The 9,787-nt window shown below is 39.7% G+C and overlaps 1 protein-coding gene across 1 annotated transcript; it reads right to left on the bottom strand.

Annotated features, from left to right (window-relative positions):
- Positions 1 to 1,542: 1,542 nt before the first annotated feature.
- On the bottom strand, positions 1,543 to 9,781 carry necap1 (NECAP endocytosis associated 1). The gene is made up of 8 exons (XM_087835391.1): positions 9,578 to 9,781; positions 6,370 to 6,470; positions 6,082 to 6,186; positions 5,904 to 5,985; positions 4,847 to 4,955; positions 4,288 to 4,435; positions 3,950 to 4,046; positions 1,543 to 2,068 (listed from the first exon to the last, which is right to left on the bottom strand). Exons 1-8 carry the CDS (start codon positions 9,715 to 9,717, stop codon positions 2,014 to 2,016), a joined length of 837 nt encoding a protein of 278 aa, XP_087691517.1. The 5' UTR covers positions 9,718 to 9,781; the 3' UTR covers positions 1,543 to 2,013.
- Between the last annotated feature and the right edge of the window lie 6 nt (positions 9,782 to 9,787).

Genomic DNA, 9,787 nt, shown 5'->3' with positions numbered 1-9,787 from the left:
ACGGATTGCCACTTTATTTAAGAAAACTCAATAATATTTAACACAGTATAGTGTGTTCATCAGTCTCCTTTAGAGGTATTAGAGGTGGACTCTGTCACAGCCAGGTGTCTCAGATTTCTTTCGTCGTTAAGCTAAGCTAACCACCTGCTTCAAATTCATGACTCTCAGCAAAGAAGTCAAATGGTAGATTTCCCAGATTATCAAACTGTTTCTCTAATTTCCAGACATTATCCTCAGACCATCAAACCTCGTACAGTCACCACTGTTTGGGACTAGTGTGCTGTAGCTGGAGATTTTTCAAATCTGCCAGATTTATTCTCATTTCCATAATGATGAGTTCACCACACGTCCGTCTTTGCAGGCAAACTGCAGCACGTGTGGAAAACTCTTCATGGTTGTTTCATTAACAGAAACCAGCAGGCTGTGAAAACTGCAAGTGAAAATCTGGAGCACTCAGACTTCTTCCACCGTTTTCTCATTTCCAATAATATTGTGTCTGTGCACCAAACATTTTCCTCTAAACCTTTAAATCCAGTTGATATAAATGATTACTGCATGTTTCATATAGAAAGTGAAGCTAAGCTTTGGGCTGACCTCTCTCACAGCAGTGTTTCCCCTCTAAAATAAATACAAAATAAAATAGAAATGTCTGATAATAAGTCCTACATTTCTGCTCCGATTCATTTTAACCAGACTTGATTATGTGTCGGTTAATTCAAGGTCAAGAAAATTACTTGGGGTGAAAAAATAGCCCCCATCGTATTTGAGCGATTTTAATTTTTCTGCCTCCAGTTTGATAGAAACTGAGTAGGACATGCAAATATTTAATCCTTCTTAGCTTATATAGTTCTTTAAACATGCAGCAAAATATGTAAAAATAGTGATAGTCTGGATTTGGCAGCTGATTTTCTGATTTGCGAATATATTAGCTAATCAGAAGCACCCAGAAGTAAACAAACATGATTTCATAATGTAAACATACATTTTTACATTTAATACACCAGAAAGAAAACTGATAATGTATTCATCACTCACATATTGGAACATCAGCATCTCATCCAACTATTTCAGATTCAGCAATTCTGCAAACACGTGAATAATTTAGAAGATTATTGATTCCTGTAAAGATTTCTTCAGGAAATTTGGATAATAGCAATTAAACTTGTGCCTCACGTCTGGAGATTCATGTACAAATTCAGCTGTATTATCAATTTCTAATCAAACCCAATAAGAGCTGAAGTTGTTAAATGCGAATGCTGACATACACGTGAGAATTTTGAGCCATGTAACTGCATCCACCCTGACGACAAAGCTGTAATGCTCCACATTTCACAATGTGAAAAGGAGAGAGTAACTTAAACTCCACTTCAGAGTAAATTTATCATCTTATTTGGAGGAAAACAAACTCCTTCTGACCTTGATCATCATGATGCTTCATCAACTGTTCCTTTGTTTTTAGGATCAACATTACAACCACTCAGATCACTGTTGCAAAAGTGAATAATTTACAGAATTAAGATTTATGTTCCAGTACAGAAATCATCGTATTTTCTTTTTTAAATTTGTCTCCTGCAGCCTTCACTTAATCTTTGCTCTGTGTCGCTCTTTACATGTGATTCACAGCAGGATGCAGAAAGCAAAGGTGTGTTGATGTAGTGCTCTGCAGTGCCTGCAGGGGGCGTTTCAGGGACTAAAACATTCCAGATCAAAAATGAAGCTCTGCTCGCAGTAGGAGCCACCTACTGGGGAGGAGATGCAGACACATGAAAGAGGAACACCTGCTACTCGGGACGTCACGCATAGCCCTTAAATATCATTGAGATGGCTCGTATAGAGTGATGGCTTTAACGCATTAATGCTTCGCTCTCTCTGAGTGAAGTGATTCTACAGCTCTGTGGGTGTGTCACGTCTCTGCTTTGGGTTCAGTGTGTGGGAGTTACACTCAGTGTGATGCACAGGAAGCTACGGACACAGATGCAGGTGAGATGCAGGTCACGGTCGACGATCGACGACTCAAAACTGGATCCAGTTTGTGGTGTTTTGTGGTCGAGACGGAGGCGGAGCAGAGCTGAAAACAAAAACTCGCAGTCAATTTCCAGTTATTCAGATGACATTTTGAAATTTAGGACAGGACGTTTGTTTTGTTGCTGCCACAAATACTTAATTACTGTAATCATTTATCAACAAATCAATTCTATTCAGTGTAACAAAAAGATTAATAATATCTAAACTAATAGTTTAGATATTTTGTATAGTTCTTAGCTTCCCTGCAACAAAAGAAAGAATAACTAATGACAAAGTAATTAAAAAAAAAAAAAAATCAGCATCAAACATCAGCCAAATAATTACTGTAAACAATTAGCTGCTTTTACGCACACACAGTAAACCTATTTACATGGCAAGATTAGTTGCATTAAAGTATCTGGAAATATTTTTGTAACTTTTAGAATAAACACAGGCAAAAAATGGACCAAATGCCAGAACTGAATAATTAACCATCTTAACATGGCCCTGGACAGTCGAGCAGTAAAACCAAAAAAAAAAACCCTCAAAAATTAACAACAGGCAGTCTTGTGCTGAGGAACCTCACAGGGAATGACTTCAGATAGCCTTTACTGCTATTTAACTTTACTAGAGTACAACGTTTTTAATCACCCTTTAGTACAGACATGAAAAAAATGTGACAAGTTTTAAGGCCATTTAAATGCTTATATAGCATTAAGTTACTTTTCTTTAATGTTAGTAATATTTTCCACTGTAACAATGTTTTCTTTCTTTTTTTAAAGGAAAGGACGTGCTAATATTAATGGGAATGGACCTCAGTATGCAAAACTATAAGATGCAAATGCCAGATTTGTGCAAAACTGCTAGTTTACATTGTAGTTTTTTTTTGTGATCAACATTTTATTGATTCAAAATGGGGTTGGGGGGGGGGGGGTTACAGACATATACAGCACAACTGTAAACTGCAGTAGCAAAGCAAACATTAGTCACAAGGCATAGGGACAGTAATTGGTTTTAACACAAAGTTAAAACCAATTATCGCCTCTTCCGGGAGATAACACTGGACAAGAAGATTTTCCAAGCTTCAACAGTCGTGGGTCGAGCTTTATTTAATTTTGCTGTGGTATGTTCAAAACCAATAACACGGATAAGACATCGTCTCCAGAATGATTCCATACATATGTCAGGACTGAACCATTGCTTCGTAATAGTCTTCTTTGCGGATGTGAATCCAGCGAACAACATTTTGCATTGTATTTGTTTCAAGGAGATTTCAGAGGTATCATTAAGGAGACAAAGACCAGGATTGGGAACATAAAAAACTTCCAGTACCTCAGATAACACAGAGTTCACAAAGACCCAAAAATTGGATACAACAGGACAGTCCCAAAACGTGCAAAAACGTGCCAGGTGATGAATCATTGCAGATGTGACAGTGATACGTAGCCTGTAGTTTCATCTGGAACCTCCTATAGGGTGTAATGTATGTTCTGTGTATGGTTTTGAAATGAATTTAGTTTACATTGTAGTTTTGATTCAGTTACCAAGTGTATGACCTTTCACTTGCTTAAGCTAAGTTGATATGGCTGTCTGTGAAAAGAATGTTCCCTCCTGCCCTACAGTATGGCAAGGTCAGTCCATCAAAGGTATGTTTGAATGTCCTTCATCATCACTATGACTGTTATTCTCATTCTCTGTGTTTTTTGCAGGTGCTGAATATTTTAAAAGATTTATTAAAGAACTCTCTTCTTGTGTGGAGGGCCTTGACTGGTCTACAAAAGACACAGAACTCAACTTCAACTGCTTTCAGCACCTTTCAAACTGGGAGCCAGTGCTAATCAGTGATATTCCTCCACAAAGTCACTTGTGGACAAAAGCTTAGAAAATACACAATCCTTCAGTGTCCTCATACATTTAAATTTAACACAAGAAATAATTTTCTTACCTTGCAGGAGCAGAAAATTCTCCCCAAAGAAGATCTGAACTAGTGTTTGACTGAACCACTGTGTTGGAGTTACTACTGTCCAGCTCCAGCAGGCAGCCTGACAGAGACAGAAGCAGAGCTCATTAGCCTACGAGCTGGCACAGATTTTACTCATTTTCTGCAGCCTGAAGCTTGAAGACGAATGAGTCATCTAACAGCCACTAATTAATACAGTGCCTGTGGAAACGGGTCACTCGTGTACTCGTGTTAAAGCTGCACAAAGGGGAACATCCCACCTGACATCCTGTGTGCACTTTCATTTGCTGATGAAGACGTTTATGTTAAGTCCGTTTGCATACCTGTCGCTGTGCTTCCCATCTGTGGGACGATGTTGTGATTCGATAACCCTGATGAAGGAGGAGGGGCTATCTTGCCTCCAGGTGGTGGTGGGAGAAGTCCAAATCCACCCGATCCTTGTGGGCGGGGCTTATCCCTCTTTTTCCCTTGCTGCAGATGGAGAAGAATGAAGTTAGGCTCATGCGATGACAAAAACAATGTATTTCTTCTTACTTTATTGATAGTTAAAGGATTGGATCACAAAATGTAACCTTTAAATTTAATCAGGATTTTTATTTTTATGGGGTATTTCTGTTTGTTTTTTAATGAGACTTAAATGTAAGTTTAATAAGAAATATCTGTATTCATTTGTCTGCCTTCTGTCCTTTGCATCACTGTCAAACTCAATTCTGTTGTCATCACTGGTCCAATCATTTTCATGACTCATCCTGTCATTCTGCCTTCAGACTCATTTGTGTGATCTGCCTCCACCCCATCCTTCAACAGCAGCCCTGCACGTGCCCCTTTCATAGACAGATTTTTATCTGCATGTGTTGTATATGCACATAAGCTGGTTCTCACCCCTATGTTGAGTGTGATGGTCTGCCCTTCCTTAAAGCCCAAGTCCAGCTTTGGTCCTGAATCCCCAAGCTGGGCATTTTTACTGAGTTCGGTCTCTTGTTTCACCCATCTGCAGAGGAGCAAGACACACAAACACACACTCTCAGCACTGATACAGAAATAAACAATGCACCTCAGCAGTTTTAACAACAACCACAGCAGCTTTCTACAAGCGCATCTCAAAAACAACACTTTGATGTGGAGTGCTTGTGTTGCAGACAGTTACAGTGAAAGAGAAAAATCAATACTCTGAATACCATTAAAGACAGGATGTACATCTGATTTACTGCGTATTAGATTCCTCAAACACTCAGAATTTACTCATATTAAACAAAACTTTATTTAAATGCGACAGTCTAGCACACAGGTTTGATGAGCCCCTAAAACACCCTCCCTCCTTTCTCAAATATTTCATATTGTATGGTTGAACCAAAACCTAAACAAACTTTTTTTCTCAGCTTACTGCTTCCCAACAACCACCAGCTAAGAGGCAGGAGGAGTTCAGAGGGTCAGGGTGGAGCCACTAGATGTGGCTCAGATGCCTCCTGGTGCAGGCTGCAAATACTTTAGTATCCCAGGTAGAGCTGAATGAGGTGGGCATGTAGGAAGAGGGTGGTCAAGGCATCCCTGCTTAGACTGGTGCCCTTGCGACCCAGATCCAGATAAGTGGCAGAAGCATGGATGGATGCACCCAGCTCTGCTGCTTGTTATATTCATTTCTGAACAACTTCAGCCTGGCTGAAGGCCTGTAAGGGGAATGAGGGCAGTACTACTACTTTTACTCAATATCATTCTGCATAGGAACATACAAATATCAGCATGTTTTTGGTCGGTTGCTTATCTGTGGTGTCTTGATCTGAAACTTGAGGAAATTCTGGCGTGGTCAGAATGGCTAAAGGATGATTTGGCATAACCAGTGTTTCACAGACGTTACATGTTTCAATCCCCTGCTATCAGATTGTCAACAAAAAACTGAAAGTAATCCACTAAAACCACCAAACCACCAAATCCTGCTTACTTGAAATGATCCTGCAAAGCCACGTTGAAGTCAAAAGCATCCCCTCGGTCACCAAAACCAACTCCTATGAAAGCACTGCGACCTGCCAGTAAGAGATGATAACTCACATTAAGACCAGCAGAGAAAGGATTTAAGGTTGAGAAATTTTCTGGAGTTGCCAGGGTATTTAAATCCTCACCGTTGTCATCCTGTATCCGCAGGACAAAGTAGCGGCTGGAGTCGCTGACGGTTTCCACTGCTATACCAGGATACTCCTTCACTGGCGCCTGGGCAAACAGCTCCCCTGCAACAGCAGAGGAATGTTAAACCAAATACAATGCAGTGAGGAAGAGTCGTGCTTCGGCACAGATGGGTCATAATTCTCAGTGGAAACATCACCACTAGCGTGACTTTCACATTACAGCAAGTCGGTGTCAATTTTACTATAAAAATATAGTTTTAAGTGCTAAACCCAGTGATGTCATACCTGAGATTTTGTCCTCCAGTTTAACGTAGGCCGCTTTGCCCTTGGCTGTGATCCTCATTCGACCTGACCAGTCCGGAGCATCGAGCTTCCAATCAGCTGCCCTGCAGAAATTATTTGACATAGTTTAGCATTTTCAGAGCTGCAACTATCAGTTAGTCTGGTTACAATTCAATTAAATGTTAGTTATTCTCTGTTAATCGCTTTGTCTCTAAAGGAAAAAAAAAAACATTGTAAATGGCTTCCAAACACGACAAAGAAATCAGGAAAATGCTCCAACTCGGGCTATAAATACAGGACATTTCTGCTTAAAGAATAACCCAAACCTGGCTTTTGAGGTGTGATTGGCATAGTGGATTAGAGGGTTTGAGGCATACTAGAGTGCATAGACATTTACCTATTTGCATATCACCAAATAAAGCTACAAAACAGACAATGGAAAGAGAAGTGATGCTTCTTGTAAAGTATTTTTAATTCTTAGAGAATTTAATAACCTGTAGATTAAATGATTAGAGTCCAAGGCTGCTTAAACAGTTATTTATTTTCATGTCATAATGTGGCCTCATGAGTGCTGACAAAAGTCAAGATCCAATGAGGTTTCACTTGTTTCACTGACACTAATATGTACAAAGTGACTTCTTTTTATTGCTTATTTTGAACAATAAAATCCAGAGAGATTCAGTGATATTTGGTTGAAAACTTATATTTCTAACATCTAACAAATGTTTGAAGGTGGCATTGAAACGATTTGTGTATTTTAAATGAGGAGAATCTTTATTTTCTCTCTCTGATATTTCTTGATTTAGGTGTTCATTTACTTTCATTATTGCAGTTTTAATATGCGCTGCCTCAGGAGCCACAAACCATTAGTGGAGGCTGCACATATTAAAGTGGGATTATTTATTTAATTGTAAAAGCAAATATCCAAGGTTATTGCTTTAATGTGGTTATGTCATGAAACGTAATTTTACTTTTTAGCAGTTTAATTTAAAACACTATTGAAAGTGTAAGAGCATTTTTACAGAGAAATGGGTAAAAAATGGGCCCATTTTTCCTCCATTCGTGCCCCTTTAAAAGAAATCTTGAGCCTCCTGGTTTATCTCCAGAGCCCTTTTAGATGTTCCAGAATCACAAAGCAAATTACTTTGATTACACTGAAAATATGCATTTATTTTACACATTGGAGCTCTGGCTCACAAACAAAAAGGATGGTAAAAGCTCACACTTACATGTCACCTTTTTTTAAACAGAGATTTTGTTTTGGGTTATATTTTTGTGTTGCGTGATCCATTCAAATGATTTTTAATTAGTGTAATTTGTTACTAAATTTATGGTCTGATATTCTTCTACACCTGCAGTAGAGACGTGCACTAACAAGGTCCTCTTAGAGTCATGTTATTCCACATTACTCGGCTTGGCCTTCAGTAACACTTCAGGAATTTTGTAGTCGTTTTTGACCAAGATATCTCCATCAGCATGCATGACAGACAAATATGTAGGACTGCTTTCTTGCATTTGGCAATATCGCTAAAATTAGAAATACCCTGTCTCAGAGTGATGCTGAAAAACTAGTTCATGCATTTATCACTTGACTACTGTAATTCATTATTATCAGGATGTCCTAAAAACTCCCTAAAAAGCCTTCAGTTGATCCAAAACACTGTAACCAGAGTACTAACAGGGACTTGAAAGAGAGAGTATATTTCTCCCATTCTGGCTTCACTTCACTGGCTCCCTGTTAAATCCAGAATCAAATTATAAACCCTTCTCTTCACATACGAGGTCTTGAATAATCACCATCTGATCTTAATGACCACTGTTTACTGCATCACCCCAACAGAGCACTTTACTCTCAGATGGCTCCCTTATCTTCAGTTTTCAGTAATGGGGCGACCATGGCTCAGGGGGTTGGGAAGCGTATCTGTAACCGGAAGGTCGCTCCCTGGGCTCTCTGTCCTGGTCGTTGTGTCCTTGGGCAAGACACTTTACCCTACCGCCTACTGGTGTTGGCCAGAGGGGTCGATGGCGCGATATGGCAGCCTCGCTTCTGTCAGTCTGCCCCAAAGCAGCTGTGGTGCGCAGCTTCCACCAGTGTGTGAATGTGAGAGTGAATGAATAGTGGAATTGTAAAGCGCTTTGGGTGCCTTGAAAAGCGCTATATAAATCCAATCCATTATTATTATTATTATTTTACCTAACCTGCATCTTAGGTTAGGTAAGGTTTTTTACCTTACAGTATTAAGCGCCTTATGGCAACTCTTGCTTTGACATTACACTATAAAAATTAGACTTATTTAAAAATATTTTTTTTTATTAATGGCATGTTTCTTAGAAGTATGAACTACTTAACTGTTAGTATTTTACTATTATCATTGCTTCTCTAATTTGTAGAGGTACGATTTGGGGATTATTCTAGCTTAAAAGAGCTATATGTAATTATTAGGAAAAACTCTTTGATTTAATTGCTTCTGTGACTGGGACAGAAAACTCCATAACATGGTTGTAGGGAAGGTATCATGGCTGCAGCCAACAATTTTCTTCATTCCTAAATAAAAAAACTATTAACTTAGATTGAAAAAACAAAAGCTGTTAAGCTGACTAACATAGAAAACTATGGAATTAGCAAATGTTCACATATAAAAAAAGCAGGATCCCATGAATATCAGCTAATAATTTCAGCTGGTGGGTTTCAGGGAACAGGTGCAGGGAGAAAAGAGTGCTTCAGCACATCTTTGCCCGGCTCCAGGAAGTTAATACAGTCGTGCAGTAGAGCGGGATGGATTTGAAGATTTTATCTGAAAGGATCAATTAAAAGCAAACACAGAAGATTTCAGACTGAAGAGCCTGAACAGTTTGTGAAGAAGACATCCCAGCTGTCACAGAGGAGAGAGGGACTATCCTGGCAAACCGCCCGTATCGAGCCAGCATGATGACAAATACCCCCGGTCACATCTCTGACAGCTCAGCGAATCCCCGCACACCAAACAACCAACATTTCAGCCTCTCTTCATCTTCACAACACCTGGAGATGGACTTTCATCTCATCAGCTGCTTCCGACATCAGAGCATAAAGCCAGCACTGTCCCTCTCCGTGATTTGTAAAGCATGCGCTGACTATCGAGCAGTTAAAGTACAACACCCAAACCCGCCCAAAAAAAGCATTTAAACTGCATTTCACAGCAACGTCAGCGAGCCGCTGGTGTGTCTATACCTGTACGCTCGGTTTGAAGCTCGCGGCGGGATACGGTAAACGTTGACATCGGGTTTAACGCACAGGATCGACTCGTACTCTCCCTCGGCCGCCATCTTGGTCCAACTGTTATTGATGTGGGAGTTGTGGTAGTGACTCATTTATTCAGCTCTTTTCAAACGGGGGCATGTGTGTGTATGTGCGTATGTGCGTATGCGTGTGTGTATGTGT

Source organism: Neolamprologus brichardi, chromosome 22 (assembly GCF_056152115.1).
Source record: "Neolamprologus brichardi isolate AB-2024 chromosome 22, ASM5615211v1, whole genome shotgun sequence".
Lineage (NCBI taxonomy): Eukaryota > Metazoa > Chordata > Actinopteri > Cichliformes > Cichlidae > Neolamprologus > Neolamprologus brichardi.
The sequence above is the reverse complement of the archived record's forward strand: the minus strand, read 5'-3'. Positions and strand labels throughout refer to the sequence as shown.